Genomic DNA, 18586 nt, shown 5'->3' with positions numbered 1-18586 from the left:
ATAATAATAATACCTAAACATTGCATTTATGTCGTGCAACTTAACTTTCAAGTTTCAGCCAAACTAAAGCTCAAGCATGACATGAGCCTTGCCCTTTACTATCTTCTTGGAAGGCTTTGTGACATAATTTCTAAACACATTTTTCATTATATTCTATGTACTGGTCAGTTCACAGCAGTGATAGAAATTAATCTGTTCCAATAAGTTTAAATAGATTTTTACATTTTATGGTCATTTTTACCTTTATAAAGCCTTTTTTTCCTAAAAGTGTGCATCATCTTTTGAGTCAAATTCTTACATTTAATCAGTCAATTAGAATAAAAGACATTTGGGCTGTTACCAAACAAATGATATCAGTATCAAAATTAATCTTTGCAATGCAGAGGAAACACAGAAGCTGCATGGGATGAATTTCCCACACAGAGGGACATGAATGCATTTAACCTGCAGTTACAAATGCATAAATAATATTTTGTTATTTTAAACATAAAACATTGAATACTGATATTTACAATTATTTTAAAAACGAAAAAACCCCAGCAGGTGGCAGCAAGTCACTGTTAAGAAGTGAGTCATTGCGATTTAACCGAATCATTTAAACGGTTGATTCATTCAGGAACGAAATACCGTCATGTTGCACAGAGACGCAAAACAGCGCTGTGACTGTGTTTGGAATTTTTTGTTGGCAAAATAAAGCAAAAACAGGCAATATAGTGTCTAAAACGTAAGTCTCATAATATTACCCTCTTGTTTATTGAACGGTTGAATAAAATCACATTTGTAATCATGCTGATTTTAGAGGTGAAAACTGGCACTCTTCGTGTGATATTGATTAACTTTCTTTCTGTGGTATTTTTATGCACAATGGCGTTTAGTCGTTCACAAAACATAGCTAACGTAGGGACATTATAACTTGCCACCATATTGATTTACGGTCTTAAATATGTATATAAATAAGTCTGGTCCCTGTTTTTATACAGTCTATGGTCTGGTCCAGTGTTTATCGGGTTGTACGTCAGTAATAACGGTCCGTTGAGAAACACTGTGTTCCGTGTGTAGTTACAGTAAATCGACTAAACGAAGCCTCGAGGCAAATAATTTGCCTCAATGATTTTTTGTATTCGAGGAATTGTTTCAGCCCTAGACAAGGCAAAATGTTTCATATAGGCTCATAATTCACATAGAATTTAATCAAACTATACATGAAAATTCTTAGGATAATAATTCCTAAATATGAAATTAATTTTTTATTTATATTCCATGCAAGAGATATCATGTACATACAATGTATAAATAAAGTTAAAAGGGGAAAAAAACACATACAATTTTAGTGTTACAATCATTCTCTGCCACTCTATATAAATGCATTGTAAAAAAAAAACAAAAAAAACATGGAAAATCTATGCAATTTTAATGTTTCAATCGTTATCAGCCACATAATGCAAATGCATTATAAAAAAAAATAAATTAAAAAATAAGAAAACAATGCATCCAATTTTAATGTTACAACCATTATAAGCCACACTATGTAAATGCATTATATAAAAGTGGAAAAAATCATGCAATTTTAGTGTTATCTTTATAAGCCACAAACCACCACATATTGACAATGTCACATAAAGCTTTTACAGAACTTTTTTTTTTAAATCTGAACATAACTGTTTTATGCACCTACAATGTTTCAGTGGACTAAAGAAAGACTGCACCTGAACAGCACAAGCACTGAAATACATTATGCGCAGGGTTCGACAAGGAATATATAATGCACTACTGTGTTTCTCCCATAATGCATTTGTTTAAGGGCAGAACCTCATGAACCTCAGCATGAATGTTTGTGCCCAGCAGCAATCTGACAGCTATTATAGTACTTTCACAAAACGTTTATATACGTATTTGTGCACATACACATACAAATGCACAAAGTGACGGCTTTGGAGTCATCTCAACTACCTAGTGAGTGTTTGTCATCACGCACAACAATAGCAATTACCCATGAATGATTTGCAGTGCAATGCAATGCCTTGTTGCCAGGCAACACTCATGTTAATGAAGAAAGCCCTTTCTCTAAGTAAAAAAGTATAGGGCACGTTATTCGGCTAACAGAAAGGGGGCTTGAAAACGAGCTGGATCACAGCGATTCGGCCGTGATGCTCAGGCAGCTGAAAACAGATGTATGTAAGGTGTTGAGGGTTGTGCTTTTGAATGCTAAAGACCAGGATCCAGCCCCTGAGGGTTTCAAGAACAACACTGAATGTTAATAGGTACTTGGGTTTTCCTAAGTACGCTTAATTTTCATTAAGCACAGATTTCTCTCTAAACTAGGTAAGTGTGCTCTGGGCCTAGAGGTTTTACACTGGTACTCAGCATTGATGTATATATTGTCAGGAGACCATATTGTAGATACCTGATCGCAATACTTATTTTCATTAGAGTCAATCAAAATCCACTATAGAGATAATTAGCGTAATGTTTGCACTCAAGAGTTTATGGCACTTATAGTCCAGTTAATTACCCCCTATTGTACCTCATTTGTACTGGTCATTTAGGATACTTACGATGGAAATTAAAGGTAAATTATACAAAATGAGAAGCAGGGTATGCTGAACACACCAAATAATCTCTCTGCTAAGTATCTTAAATATTAAAAGGCCATTGTGCCATATGAACTTGCACGACCTATTGACATCTCAGTGGAATAGTTTACCCAAAAATTGTTTAAATTACCCAATAAACTGCCATTTATTCCCTCTCATGTCTTTCCAAACCTGAGTGACTTTACTACATGGAACACAAAAGGAGAAATCTTTACTGGTCACTCTACTGCATGATTACTATTGCATATTACCATGAATGGGGAGTAAAAATAATATTAAAACATATTAGGGGTAGACAGATTATCAGTCTGGCTGATTATCGGTGCCGATATTAAGCATTTTATTGTTATCGATATTGGTCATTAAAAAAAAAAAAAAAAGCAGATAAAATTATTTAAAAGCATTTAAAGAAAGTTTTTTGTCAGAGCCCTTGTTTTTCTTAATTTTGACATTAATTGTCATTTTTACACCAGACATACGTATTGGTTCAAAATATCGGTAATCTGTCTACTATCTGTAATAATCAGTATCGGCCCTAAAAAACATCTCGGTCGACCCCTAAAACATATTAGTATGAATGGGGACTAAGGCACTCAAGCTTCAAAAAGCATGCCAAAGCATCCTAAAATATCATAAAAGCAGTCCATAGGACTTACTATATACAAAGTTTTCTGAAGCCCTATGATGAATAAAAAAAAAAGAGATTGCATGACTTCAGAGGACTTGGCACATAGTGTCATACGATTTTATTTGATCGTTTTGGAGCTTTCAAGACCCAGTCATCATTCATTTTCATTATAAAAAAAATGACCAGGATATTCTTCAAAAATTCTATTAAAGAGAAAGTCATAATAGGATGGGTTAGAAATGTCACAAATTTGGGTAAATAATGACAGAAATGTTATTTTGGGGTGAATTATTCCTTAAATCTTAATGCTTTACGGAAAACATTCAAATGTATATTTTGAACAAGTGTGGAGTACCTTCTTAAGGCATAAAGAAGCCTTTCCTCTCATTTCCTACCCCATCCATTTCTGACACCTGCAAAATTCTTATTATGATTGTGCATGCTGATATATAAAGCGTGCATAAAGCTTTCTAGGAGGTGTGGACCTACATTAACCTCAATGTTCAACATCCCCTTAACTTAGACCATAATGATAGCTGAAGTAATTTGTTCCACATGTCCAAACCAGGATCCAAGAATAAATTAGAATCAGTCACAGGACTTGTTTCAATATCTGGCACATAACTCTAAATGCTATGCATAAAAGGAAATGCAAAAGCAGCAAACAGAAAAATACAGAAAAAACATCTCACAGGAATGCATCATCTAAAGGAAACCACTGTAATCAATCATTATCACTGTGCAATGCATGATAACACCCGTTTCACATTTGTTGCCCTCTTATACACCAAATCTTCCTGTCTTTCATAGTCTGCCAGCCCTTTCAGTCCAATAACTAACTGCAAGACTGCGACATTTCACTCTTTGCCCTCAGCTGTTTTTTATGCAATTTCTTTATTTGAACAAGGTATTTATTCATATAAGACCACAGCTTAGGTGTAGCTAAAGTGCCAATGGAATGAAGTGGGAAATATTAAATAACAGAAATGCTCAACATGCTTTAGCCTACACATGCCACAGATAAAACAAACCATTTTAATGCAAAGCTTCTTAATTAAGTTAATCAGCGTAGCTCAGAACTTGCTGCTTGTCAATCTACATTCAATCAATTTTAAATGTGGCAATCAGGTTTTAATCAAACTAGCCCATAAAGGATGACTATTTTCATAAATCCAGTTTTTCTTTAGATTAGAGCTGATTGCTTTTCTCACAAAAAAATGGCAAACATTAGCATAAAGATATTTAACATTCTAATTTTCAAGTTACAATTCCCTCACTGCTGGCAGAAATTCATCTTGCCTTAGTTGTACATTTGTGCAATTACAGTTGGACTTGGTTAAGAATTGAGTGAGAGAGCATGTGCACTCTTGTAATGTCTTTTAAGAAGTAGCCATTTGACAGTCATTTTTGATTTTTACTGCCCAGCAGCCATTGATTTATAAATGTAATTGCATATTTTAACGTATAGATTTTTCAGCTGCAAATGGTTTCAAGGGGGAAAAAAACTACACTGCACCAGCAAAAAAGTGAGAATTCTCTTGTCAACAAAGGAGTAGTCTGAAGGGGGGGGGGGGGAAACTAGTTTGCGTAATTCAATACACACAGTCTCAGTCAATGGCCCTGTATAGCTCATGTCGAGCAATATTTTCCAAATAAACCAACAGTGCTTGAACTTCAGTTTGCCACAACTTTCAACTGAAAACTTAGAAGAATATACCACCATGGAAACTTACAGTGGTGAAGTTTAGTGGGATGCATTCCTCCCCTCTGAAGGTGCACTGCAAGAGCATGTTGTTGATATCATGGCCCGTGCGGTTGTAGAAATCCGTCATGTTGAACTGCTTGGCCTTGAAGTTGACAAAATTAGCCTTCTCCTTCAACAAAGCCAGGACTTCCGGCTCGGCCAGGTGAGGGTTAGCGATCTGGTGGTTCTCGTTGAGCAGTGCCAGCAGCTCCCCGACGTGGTACAGATCGTTCTTCGAGATCTTCGAGAAACGAAACTCATTGAGGTTGCAGAAGGTGACAGCCGGAAAGGTGAGGTTGGGCGCCGCCACCTCGTCAAGTTTGGTGACGTGGGGGAACTCGAAGTAGTAGTACACTCTGTCCATGCACACAAACATCAGGAGACCCAAAGAGCCCATGAAGGACAGCGTCCATAAGAAGCGACGGAACGTCATGTGGCCATAGGCGAATATGTGGCTCATGCCATGTAGTGTGGAGGAGTTGGCGAAAACTTGCAGGCTGGACGGCCTCACACTTTCAATGCTGTCTTCGGAGTCTCCCTTCATGGCTGTCATTGGTATCCAGTGAGACAAATGGTAGAAAGTGTGCAACGAGGCAAGTCTAAACGGTTGAAAAAGCAGCAAGTCTTTGAAGAGGTTCTTTACGATTTCTCAAGGAGCTTTTCAGTTAGTGGCAGTCCTCACTCCATCCGCGACCTCTTCCACCGTCTCTAAAAAAAGCAGCTGTCATTCCATGCAGAACCAAACACAATGACAGATCCAGAACGACCAAGTCACATGAAAAGACAGGAGTGACGCTGTCCAGTTTCTGAGGGACAAAGCATAAAGAAGTGAAGGGAAACCAAAACACGCTGATGGAAATGAAAGATCTCGCCTTGGTGAGAGCAGCTGATTGGAGTGTGCCTCCTCCAGTCGGCACAGAATGGCTTTACATCGCTATGACAATGGCAAGGAATGAATTAGTGAATGGGAAGATTACAAGCGCCGAGCGTCTGTTGCTCGTCGCCAGCTACGTCCCCCTGTGCCACTCCCCAGCTGAAAATTAAGGGTCATAGACCTCCTCCTAGCCCACCTCTGCGTTTGACAGCCTCAGCCGGGTTCCTCGTCTCTCCTGGATTCACGGCTCGCCGTGGCAAGCGCTGCCTCCTGATGTTTTGGAAAGCCAACGTGGTGGTCTCGCCCCGGACAGCAAATGTTTCTTCCTCCAGATCTGGAAATGAGGATTTATGCACCTCTGCCGGCTGCCTGCCTGCCACCCCTCCTCTCTCTCCGTTGCTCTTTAGTAGTCAGGATCCATCCCACTGCTGAGCGTCTGCTTCACCACAGCCTCTGTGTGTGTGTGTGTGAGTGCGCGAGAAACATGGGGGGAGGGTGCTAGCGGGGCTGGGGGTGCATCGACTCTGGGTTTCGTATGATAGGAAAAGCTCTCAATGTGCAATGCTGTATTTCAGCTACAGGTAGTTGCAGAGAAGCAACCATCAGCACCATGTGATTGTATCCGAGGAGGTTGGTTTTTGCAGAGAAGCACATGCTCATTTCCCCCACTAAACCTGCATATTAATATAGCTGGAGTTTGACAAGAGATTGGAGAAGATTTTGTATCTTTCTGGGTGGAAACGGATGTGTCCGTCATTAGAGACCAACTTGATTTATGGACTGAGGTTCGATCAATGTGCATTGTTTTTTGGGGGGTTAATAGTTCAGGGATCACTTGCAAATCCAGCCTTAAGTGACATGAGATTACGGCTGCTATGATGCTCAAGGGAGATACATTTTCATAACAATGGGTGAACGGCCAGGGATAGAGATACTTCTCAACCGAATTAAATCAATATCCAATCAATGTCCCAAGAGTAGGTTGGGATTTAAAGACATAATACTTTATATTCATATTTACTTGTTGCAGGGTCTCTTTTTTTTTTTTTTAAATAGATGCAATTCGATTGACGTAAAATTTTGTTTGCAGTCCAATAGAAAATAAAAATAGGTTTCAGAACTGTTCACAGAGTCCAGATGGAGTTTGTGCATATGCATTCATATTCTGACTTTTGCTGATATTGTAATGTCTGGATCCTGTTTACAGGCTCTCCTTTATAGCAAATATGCTGAGCATGAGGATTAGCATATTACAATATTATTCTGCATATTTCTACATGTAAATTACTGGGAACGGCATACTGTGAATCAGTTGTTATGTTTAGACTCAGCAAGCTTGTCATGTGTAGGTAGCATATCCAAAACAAGACTTTGAATAAAAGGCAGACGGATAATGCAACAACTAAAACCGGTTTATATTTCACATACTTCTGCATGATTGATTACCAGACATTCCCGGATGCGACAGATGCGGTTTAGCTATTTGTTAACAAGGCAAAATGCAAGAGCAGTACTTTTGAGATGCACTATTAAGAATGAAGATTAATAGATTGAAAAACAGTGTTACTAAACTAGATTTAATTTTAAAGATGGACTTTAAACGGAGGAGAATCGTGGGCGCTGCCTCCCACATCCAAACATCACCATTGAGCTTTTAACATGCCACTGGCCTGACCAAATGTGCTAATCGCTTTATTTCCACTGTTGCGTTCTGGGAGATGGTGATTGGTGTTTTGAGTATGTTCCTACTTTCACCTGAGGGCTGAATGAATAAAAGATTGTACATGGTGACCAGTGATCGACAGCTGAAATCATATCACACACACAACGACATGAGCTGAGTCACTAACAAAACCACCGTGAAACTAATTTGCTCAATAAAAACGTTAAAAAAAATAGCAAACTATTAGCTGGTTTAGCAAACTATTAGCTGGAAATCACTTGCAGGCTCTTTGTCTAATTGTTTATTGGTCTCCTGCATTGACCTGGAGAATTTGTGCTACGACTTGCTATAACAATGCAGTTTTGAGGGCTTTCTTACTCACTTGACCCTTTCCTTAACCATTTATCTCTTAGCCAACCATCTGTGGATTTGCTTAACTGTTTTGGGTCATTATCCTGTTGCAGGCTCTCCACAGATTGCGGTTTCAGTTGGTTTCACTTCAGTTTAAGACAGATGAATAATACCTGGAACATCACTAGACAATTAAATTAACTTGGGAAGATACAGAAGACATTCTACTGCAGTTTTTAGACTGGAACAGAACTGAATTCAGAAATAAAGAAGAGGCTCCCTTACAAATCATGAGTGTAAATGTAAATTGGCCACACCCTAAAAGGAAGTTAAATTGAAATTACTGGAAGTGAAAACTAAGTGTTCTTCCAACCTGGTCTAAAAATTATTAAAGGAGTAGTTCACTTCCAGAATGAAAATTCTCTAATAATTTTCTCACCCCCATTGTCATCCAAGATGTTTGTGTCTTTCTTTCTTCAGTCGAAAAGAAATTAAGGTTTTTGAGGAAAAGGATTTTTCCCCATATAGTGCATTTCAATGATGGCCAATGGGCTGAAGGTCCAAAACTGCCATTTCAATGCAGCTTCAAAGGGCTCTACACGATCCCAGCCGAGGAATAAGAGTCTTATCTAGCAAAACGTTCAAAAAAATCAAACTAATGTATATACTTTTTAACCACAAATGCTCGTCTTGCACTAGCTTGACCTCACGCATTACGTAATCACTCACACGTGACGTAGGAAGTTTGAACGTGCAAAGAAGGTCAAAAGCCATTTACAAAAAAAGGTAAAATAATGATGTCAGACGATTCTGAAGTTGGAGGAGAAAATGAGATGGAGTTTTTCGCCCTAAACCTTTTTTACACAAAGAACTAACCGCATGTGACTTTTCCAAAATGATACGTGAATTTGAAAAGCACTCTCAATCAATTACAAATGGCGCACATTTCTGCTATGGAATATGTATACGAGGGAACATACACTCTTAAAAATAAAGGTGCTTCACGATGCCATAGAAGAACCTTTTTGTCTAAATGGCTCCATAAAGAACCTTTAACATCTGAAGAACCTTTCTGTTTCACAAAAGGTTCTTTGTGGCAAAAGAAGGTTTTTCAGATTACAAAAAGGTAAGAAACAGATGGTTCTTTAAAGAACCTTTGACTGAATGGTTCTTTGTGGAACCAAAAATGGTTCTTCTATGGCATCGCTTGAAGAACCTTTTGAAGCACCTTTATTTTTAAGAGTGTATGGACCACACAATGATTGATTTGTTTGACATATGATCAATATTTTCAAAGCTTCGTTCAACACAACTGCATGAGCATCTGGCAAGAAAAACACAACAGCAGGTCAATGCTGAGAGCTTGGCACAAACCATGAGATTTCTCCTTCAGTGAGTCGACCTCTGGTTGTAAGAGGCCATGAGGAACACGCTTAATGTCATTCATAAACCGGTTTTCATGTACTGGAGTACTCACACTCTCTAGCCAACCCTGCTATGACTCCTCTTTTCTTTTGAACAACAATGGAACACAAATAAGACATAATTCACCCCAAAATGCCAATGCTTTGAAAAACTCACATTTGGATGGAAACCCAGCTACTGATGTTATGTTTGAATAGGAAATTAGATAAGACAGATACGTTGGAGAAGTTACATTTCAGTCTATTCCTCACACAAAACTGTATGATTTTCAGATTTTGATAACGCTTTTCAGGGTTGAACAGTGTTAAAGGGGTAATGAACTGCCTCTATTTATTTTTATTTTGTACCGTTCTCTGAGGTCCACTTATAATGTTATCAAGATTTTTAGAAAAATAAATATTTAGAAGTATTTTCTGTCCCGTTTTTAACCCCCCTCATCAGAACGCTCTGTTTGAATACGCGTGGCGGATTGTAGACTCGGTTGTGTATGTTTGACAACCTACATCCCTCACAGAAGGACGCTGCAGTGATTTCGGTTAAAAACGCATAAATACTCATATCAAACCATCTGACAGACAAAGCAATAGTGATCATGTAATAAAAACAGTTACTCGCACTTGTGTGGTGCGAGTCAACATCGGATCCAATATAGCCGGCACATCATCGTCTTTTAGTTTCAATCTTTCTAAATCCTGCAACAAATTGTGCCTTGTTTTTAAACGAATCCGCAGTCAAATGAACTGAACAAAGGACCAAGGTCTTATTGACACGGTCTGGCACTTTGTTTGGTTTCTGTGTAGACCTGCGTTTGCTGCTCTTGTCATTTACCTACTACGTGCACGAATCAGTGGGTGTGGCTAAACAGAAAGTGAAGTACAAGCAGGCGTGGATCTTCTGTTGAGGTGATGTTTAGCCACACTATTACGTCATAAAGTGGCACAATCCACAACCTGTCATTTTGGCACATCTGCTTCAATATAAGCTGTTTTTATACTAACGAGAAAGTTTTGAGTTCTGAAACTTACAGAATGTCTTTATCCCACAATGACCTCTTATTTGTCAAAAGATCAAGGGTTTTTGGGATTTGGGGATTTTGATTTCTCAGTTCATGACCCCTTTAAAATTCAGTCTGCTACTAATGAATTATAATTTTGTTCAAGTTATGGCCAATAACTGTTCATTTAATCACAATTAAAAATCCAATCTTGATAAATACACAAACAAAATGTGATAACCAATATAGTACAAATATATATTGTGCATCACAAGCCCTAGTAATCATTCAGTTTCATTATATGGAAATTTTGAACATTCTGTCTAACATCATCTTTTGTGTTCAATGGAAGAAGAAAAAAAAACAATATGGGGTTGAGACAATATGAAGAAGTGTAAATGATGACAGTTTTATGCTAAAACATTATGCTACATGAAAAATATTCTGTATGCAGGAGCAAAAAGACAAATTATTTCTCAGCTATCTGTGAATATGAAATCAAATAAATAAATAAATACATTCCTCCATCTAGATAAGCAATGACTGGAGAAAAAAGCCACACAGCAGAGAGCACGTGGACATCCACACATATAAAAGCACATTCACCAGACACGTGTCATTTACCAGATAAAAAGGATGAACTGCCCATTGTTTTACAGCCTCATGGGAACACACTCAAAATCTCATTCAGCTGAGAATATCGCTGAAGTCAGCTTAAATGCTGGAGTAAGACGTGCACACTCAAGTGCGATGCCTTAAGACAGATGCCACAGCTAATATAAAAATGCAAGTATCTTAAAACTGAGACAGATTATATGTATCGCCATCTCATTTCGAACCACTGAACTGCCAGTAACAGAGAGCATCAGGGTCGCTTCTCTAATGTGTGCTGAGACATGCTGTAAACACTGGAGGATCATGACGCTTTGCAGTTTTGCGGCAGCCTCTTGAGACTGTTTACTGAGGAGCGACGGTGAGCATAATGACACTGGCCACACTGCTTGACCCAGGAAATAAATCATCGGACAGCTGCGGCCAATCTAAATCTGTGCGCCGACAAATGGCAGAACATGGCGCTATGATGAGCGTAGAGGACGCCCAAAACACCTCATTTATTTCATTCAGGATATTGGATCAGTGTTTTTGTTTGTTTGTTTATAATTTACTGTAATGCCATTCCAGCTACCACTGCTATTTTCATGCCGAGAAACAAATGGTTAGGCTCAAATGTTACAAAATGTGAAAAGAAAAAAGAAAAAGAAAAAAAATTTACAAAATGATTTTGAGCTCATCATCGATGACAGATCTAAAACTAAATCTCACCTCCCTTCATTAAAAATCTTTTCACATGCATCAAACCAATGAGAGTCTATTAAAATATGCCTCAAAGTTATTAGACTCTAGAATAAGGAGCATATAAGGAGGATCTTTACCGGTTTGTTCAGTCAGTGTAGAACTGATCATGGCTATAAAGACAAAAAATGTGGCATGTTACTCAAAGCTCTGAAATAAGCAATTACATCAATATAACATTTCATGGCATTATTTACTCTACATATTTTCACTTATGTCATTCCAATTATTTCATTCAATGGTACACATAAGGCAGAATTTCCACATTGTATTGCACATGCCAAATATGGGCTGCTTTATGGGATTTTTGTCCTTTCTTATCATTATATAGAAAATAGCTACATTTACTTATGCATTTGGCAGATGGGTTTTTCCAATGTGACTTAGATTGCAATCAAGCTAAAGATTTTTTCAATTAATTCATTTCCTGGGAATCAAAACCATGACTTGGGCGTAGTTGGCACCATACTCTGCTGTTTGAGCTAGAGGAAGCTAAACAAAGACTCTTCTAAATCCTATTTTTCTTACTTACTTGAGTTTTATGAGAATAAACAGCTCCCTGTCAGATTTTGTTAACTAAAAGTACTACTAAAAAATTGTGTTAATTGAAACAAAGCTGAAGTGAAGTATAAATATTAGCTGAAAAACCTAAACTTAAAAAAAGTACAAAAAAAGATCTTTCATTAAATAAAAAAAAAAATGTTGTGTTGGCAACTAACCGAAAAGTTGAAGTACTGTAACTATACAAAAAGAAAAAAAATACAAATATCAAAAGCACATAACAAAATTAAACTTAAAATGAAAACTCAAAATATAAAAATAAAAGCTTTAAACAACATATTAATGAATAATATATATCATATAATTAATACTAATATAACACTGATCCTTGTAACTGCATTCTACAAAGAACAAATAATTTGTAAAATTACAAAAAAAGGCATGGACATCAACACACAGACTGCATAATAGAATGCATTAACACTAATAATGATTAGATGAGGTGTCACACACTGTACTGTAGGTTTGGCTGTGTTTCTTTCTTGCAAATTTCGAGGCTCAGGTAAAAGAACGGCTGCTGTAAACGGATAAAAGGCATAAAAGAAAGGATATACCTCTTTTCTTGAGAGTGGACCTGAGGGTACACATCAGTCCTGTCGTACAATGAACTTGTCAGATCGGAGGGACTGTGAAATTGAAAATATCAAAAGGTTTTGTCCAGTAACAAAAATGTGAAATTGAACACAAGCTGGAACACCCTGCAGCACACAAATCATTGGTCACAAACTGGAAAGCTGAGGAAATTGTTTATTTAGCAACTCTTTTTTTATAATGCTATTATAATTAAAGTGAACTGTGCAAATAAATGTACACAGAAGCAATTACTAAACAAGGCATGCACACCTACAAAGCATATAAGCATTTAAAAAGTGATAGCTAAATATTCTAAATAAAGTTGTTTACTCAATGGGCCAGTTTTTTTTTCTTTTTCGCTTATAAAGCTCTGACTTAATTCAGCAATTCACACTGCAATTCTATCGGGCTGTTTGATGACTGCGCATGATGACCTTTCACAGCGAACGGCAGTCCAAACATATGAGTCACTTCATAATGATATACCCAACTCTCATACTTATCACTCATGGATGAAGGTATACCAAACAAGATAATAAATGGCTGTTAACATTTTACCTCTCAACATGGTCTCTATTAATATGTAACTCCTTTGGGAAAGCTTTCAGATGCACCATCTTTGGTTAAAGTGGGTCATAATCAACAGGACCAAGAGTCAGTGCACACAGTTCTGTGATCTGTATTGATGGTTTATGGAGTATGTTTCAAATCTCCTGCTGATGTTTACATAGGCAATAAAACCAGAGGGGTTCTCGTCTACAAAAGAGGGTCTATGATCATGAACATTAGGGAACACTAAACAACAAGATATTTAAATGTTTAAATGTTCACAGAGTTTTAACCAGCTTTGTATTGCTCTAACTTTGGTGATGTATGTAAATGAATCTATACCAAGGTGTATGTAAACATTACCTATACCAAGATATCCCTGTTTATTTGTCATCCACTCCGCTGGATGATGCCAAACAAGTCATAATGCACTATTCTACCAAACTTTTTAAAAGCTCGGGCTTTTGTTAAAACTACAGATCGATTTTCCACATTTTTGCATTTCCACCCACCCACAGACAGTTGGAGCGATAGAGGGGTGGCAACAAAACCAAGTGCAATATGGGTGTTGAAGTTTTTGGCTAAAGGGAACACCACAATTTTCACTCAGAAATTGCTAGTACATAAATATTTATTATTTAAATATTTATTAGTGAAATTATGATTAAAAGGCTGATTTTTTTCTCTCTTTTTTTTAAAAAAAAGTACTCCAATTATCTGTGTTTTATTTACAACACTGATTTTTATTACAATGATTAAAAAATATTCTTCTGCATAGACAGGCAACATTATTAAAAGCCCATCTTGCCAACAGTAAATTCCCCCTTTAAAGAATAGTGAAAATTTGCTGAAACTACTCACCCTCAGGCCATCCAAGATATAAATGAGTTTGTTTCTTCATCTGAAAAGATTTGGATAAATGTAGCATTATATCACTTGCTCAACAATGGATCCTCTGCAGTAAATGGGTGCCGTCAGAATGAGAGTCCAAACAGCTGATAAAAACATCACAGTAATCCACACCACTCCAGTCCATCAATGAATGTCTTGTAAAACAAGAAGCTGAGTGTACACAAGAAACAAATGCATCATTATGGAGTTAACTTTAAACTGTCGCTTTGGCCAAAATAAGATTCCATAATCCATAATAATGTTTTAGCCAGTGAAAAAGTCCATTCCCTGTTGTCCTCTCAGATCAAAATCCACCAACATACAGGTGCATCTCAATAAATTAGAATGTCGTGATAAAAACAACTAACAACAGACACATTTTTAAAGCATTGCAAGCTACAGCACAACGAACTGAAATCAAAGTTAGGCTACAAGTAGCTTAAGTGTGCTGGATGTCTGCAATAATTCCGTCAGTGACGACTGCACAAAACGTGCAAACTAATGAAAACATTACACTTTAATTTAACGGTTACAAAATGATGAACAAATGTAGTTTAGGCATAGGTTTGTGCAACGCTGTAAAATATTTACCTTTTTTAAAATATCCCATTAAACCTGCTGAGATACAAGGAGCGTGAACTGAAATTCTCAGTTCCACTTGGTTCCACGCATGTCCGGGAACTCATGAATATTCATGTATGCTCCGCCCACTGAAACAGAAAATCTCGTAACACCGGCCTTCCGTCCGCCACGCCAGATTGAGCCCAGATGCTTTCCAATTAGTGTCAACTTCCCTACACGTCATAAATGGCTGATGAAGGCCTGCTGAAAACCTGCCAAGCGGCAAACACGTCATTGAGAGAACAAAATATTGCTCGTGTTATTAATAATTAAAAAAAAAAATAATAATAATAATAATAATAATCGAGTATGTCCAATGAAGGAGCAAAGAAGAAAGGTAAGGTACCTGGGGACAAAAAACCGACTAAACGGAAAGCAAAGAGGAGGGAAACTTATGCAGTGTATATCTACAAAGTTTTGAAGCAGGTGAGAAAGTTTTCATAAATAACAAAGCTGATCAAAGAACAATTACAAAACTTTGATTCCGAGTGTGTATTTCAAGTGGATGACATGCGTTTGACGCCGCATGCGGCGCGTTTGCGTTCGATTCGTGAATCATTCTTTTGAGTCGGATCTTTTCAGTGTATCGATCGAACCGATTCAAGGAACCGGTCTGAAAGAATCACTCGCCCTGCGTCTCAAAATGTTCTTACTATTCATTCTAAATAGTATGTGAGATTAGAATAAGTGTGTCCCAAAGCATAGTGTTGAAAATAGTATCCCAAAAGTCCCCGGATGGTGTACTATTTCAGGTTGATTTTTGAATTGTGGATCCGTACACACTCTAATGGCTAATATTGCCCACAATCCATTGTGTTTTGGTGAAGGATTCTGTCCAGAACTACGTTAAAAACACGTTAAAAACTACAAACATGGCGGATGTGCGCGACCGGTGGTTTAGAAAAAGGGGTTTGAGTTGCTAATATTCAATTTTAACCTGGAAAAAATATATATATTTAATGTTATCGGTGTTATATTTAATCTGCAACAGCAACAACTTTTAAATGCAGCATTATGCATAAAATATGAGCAGAGTTCTCCATGAAAGACCCGCGACTGTCAGATCAATGTGCTGCTACTTTTCTCTCCAATACGGTAGGAAGTTAAATGAAATGCAATGTGGAGGACGTGATAGTATCTCCCAAAGCTTGCCTACTCTTGACTAGTACACACTCCAAAGTGTGTACCCTTTTTTTTTTTTTTTTTTTTTTTTTTTTTCCCCCCCCCTATACATGACCTAAAAAAATACTCAAAGTGACTTTTTTTAAAACAAATTGTGTGTATACGTGTTCCTCCATAGGTTCATCCCGACACTGGTATCTCCAGCAGGGCGATGAGCATCATGAACTCGTTTGTTAATGATGTGTTCGAGCGCATCGCTACAGAGGCCTCACGGCTCGCTCACTATAACAAGAGGTCGACCATCACGAGCAGAGAGGTGCAGACCGCAGTCCGACTGCTGCTGCCCGGAGAACTCGCCAAACACGCCGTGTCAGAGGGCACCAAGGCCGTCACCAAATACACCAGCTCCAAGTGATCACCTGTGAGCTGTCCAAGAGCCGGAGGAGCCTTTCAGTTTAAAAAGTCATATGTAAAATGGGCCATGTTTGCAATCACTCGTCAATATTAATAAATGCACGCAAAAAAATTCAGTGCAACTGTTCATTATCCTGAATTAGGAAACGAGAACAGAAGAACACCGCAAAGAGGAGAGAATGAGCTTGATTGACCAATGACCACACCATATGTACAATGAATACCATGGTACTTACAGGTGCTTCTCAATAAATTAGAATGTCGTGGAAAAGTTCATTTATTTCAGTAATTCAAATCCAATTGTGAAACTCGTGTATTAAATAAGTTCCGTGCACACAGACTGAAGTAGTTTAAGTCTTTGGTTCTTTTAATTGTGGTGATTTTGGCTCACATTTAACAAAAACCCACCAATTCACTATCTCAACCAATTAGAATACTTCATAAGACCAATAAAAAAAAAAAAACATTTTTAGTGAATTGTTGGCCTTCTGGAAACTGTACATGTACTCAATTATTGGTAGGGGCTCCTTTTGCTTTAATTACTGACTCAATTCGGCGTGACATGGAGGTGATCAGTTTGTGGCACTGCTGAGGTGGTATGGAAGCCCAGGTTTCTTTGACAGTGGCCTTCAGCTGCACTTTTAATCTGCCCTGTCCTTAGAGGAGTGTTTCTACCCATGATGCAGTTGAACTGGTTTGCATTATGGATCTGGCTACAAGTTTGTCCTTTTAGTGGTGATGAAGTACAAACATGTCAGAACCAGTACTATTTCATTACCTCTCTATTTCACAGTTTATTACAGGACAATCATTTGCAAAACAAAACAAAAACAAAACTGAGAATTAGGGAGAAATATGCATAATTGTCATAAAAATAATTTTACAATACTACAACAAAGACAAATCTTAATGGTCCTAAAATAAGAATTTCTTTTCAGCAAAATATTATTTATTTATTAGATTTTTGGGCTGAAAATGCCTTGATGTATTATTTATTAAATTACACTGGACGACAAAAACAGTGTTTTTTTTAGTTTTTTTTTAGATTTTTCAAAACATCTACAGGTGTATCTCAATAAATTATGATGTCGTGGAAAAGTTAATTTATTTCAGTAGTTCAACTCAAATTGTGAAACTCGTGTACACAGACTGAAGTAGTTTAAGTCTTTGGTTCTTTTAATTGTGATGATTTTGGCTCACATTTAACAAAAACCCACCAATTCATTATCTCAACCAATTAGAATACTTCATAAGACCAATAAAAAAACATTTTTAGTGAATTGTTGGCCTTCTGGAAAGTATGTTCATTTACTGTACATGTACTCAATACTTGGTAGGGGCTCCTTTTGCTTTAATTACTGCCTCAATTCGGCGTGGCATGGAGGTGATCAGTTTGTGGCACTGCTGAGGTGGTATGGAATCCCAGGTTTCTTTGACAGTGGCCTTCAGCTCATCTGCATTTTTTGGTCTCTTGTTTCTCATTTTCCTCTTGACAATATCTCATAGATTCTCTGGGGTTCAGGTCTGGTGAGTTTGCTGGCCAGTCAAGCACACCAACATCATGGTCATTTAACCAACTTTTGGTGCTTTTGGCAGTGTGGGCAGGTGCCAAATCCTGCTGGAAAATGAAATCAGCATCTTCAAAAAGCTGGTCAGCAGAAGGAAGCATGAAGTGCTCCAAAATTTCTTGGTAAACGGGTGCAGTGACATTGGTTTTCAAAAACACAATGGACCAACACCAGCAGATGACATTGCACCCCAAATCATCACAGACTGTGGAAACTTAACATTGGACTTCAAGCAACTTGGGCTATGAGCTTCTCCACCCTTCCTCTAGACTCTAGGACCTTGGTTTCCAAATGAAATGCAAAACTTGCTCTCATCTGAAAAGAGGGCTTTGGACCACTGGGCAACAGTCCAGTTCTTCTTCTCCTTAGCCCAGGTAAGATGCCTCTGACGTTGTCTGTGGTTCAGGAGTGGTTTAACAAGAGGAATACGACAACTGTAGCCAAATTCCTTGACATGTCTGTGTGTGGTGGCTCTTGATGCCTTGGCCCCAGCCTCAGTCCATTCCTTGTGACGTTCACTCAAATTCTTGAATCGATTTGACAATCCTCATAAGGCTGCGGTTCTCTCGGTTGGTTGTGCATCTTTTTCTTCCACACTTTTTCCTTCCACTCAACTTTCTGTTAACATGCTTGGATACAGCACTCTGTGAACAGCCAGCTT

The 18586-nt window shown here is 37.8% G+C and overlaps 2 protein-coding genes across 4 annotated transcripts in view; one reads left to right on the top strand and one right to left on the bottom strand.

Annotated features, from left to right (window-relative positions):
* Positions 1-5827, bottom strand: part of asic1c (acid-sensing (proton-gated) ion channel 1c) — a 97947-nt gene extending 92120 nt beyond the window's left edge. The window contains exon 1 of one of the 2 annotated variants that reach the window (XM_016237352.1): positions 4956-5827. In XM_016237352.1, the coding sequence (XP_016092838.1) occupies positions 4956-5519 (564 nt within the window). In that variant the 5' untranslated portion in view covers positions 5520-5827. The remainder of the gene's footprint in view (positions 1-4955) is intronic. The other variant, XM_016237360.1, reaches the window with a different exon arrangement.
* Positions 5828-14990: 9163 nt separating this feature from the next.
* On the top strand, positions 14991-16460 carry h2bk1 (H2B.K variant histone 1). 2 transcript variants are annotated; one of them, XM_016237339.1, is made up of 2 exons: positions 14991-15158; positions 16122-16460. In XM_016237339.1, the coding sequence occupies exons 1-2, from the start codon at positions 15138-15140 to the stop codon at positions 16356-16358; spliced, it is 258 nt and encodes an 85-aa protein (XP_016092825.1). In that variant the 5' UTR covers positions 14991-15137; the 3' UTR covers positions 16359-16460. The 2 variants fall into 2 exon arrangements, with proteins under 2 accessions (XP_016092825.1, XP_016092819.1); XM_016237333.1 differs by having other exon boundaries at positions 14991-15247.
* The last annotated feature ends 2126 nt before the right edge of the window (positions 16461-18586 follow it).

This window comes from Sinocyclocheilus grahami, unplaced genomic scaffold (assembly GCF_001515645.1).
Source record: "Sinocyclocheilus grahami isolate Dianchi unplaced genomic scaffold, SAMN03320097.WGS_v1.1 scaffold19.1, whole genome shotgun sequence".
In the NCBI taxonomy this organism is placed as follows: Eukaryota; Metazoa; Chordata; class Actinopteri; order Cypriniformes; family Cyprinidae; genus Sinocyclocheilus; species Sinocyclocheilus grahami.
Note: the sequence above shows the minus strand (reverse complement) of the source record. Positions and strands in the feature narration are given on the sequence as shown.

Excerpts from the sequence above, each read along its gene's own strand:
- h2bk1 (XM_016237333.1), top strand. The coding sequence starts at position 15,131 with ATGTCCAATGAAGGAGCAAAGAAGAAAGGTAAGGTACCTGGGGACAAA. Across the intron at positions 15,248-16,121 it reads TCTACAAAGTTTTGAAGCAG|GTTCATCCCGACACTGGTAT; the intron begins GTGAGAAAGTTT and ends GTTCCTCCATAG.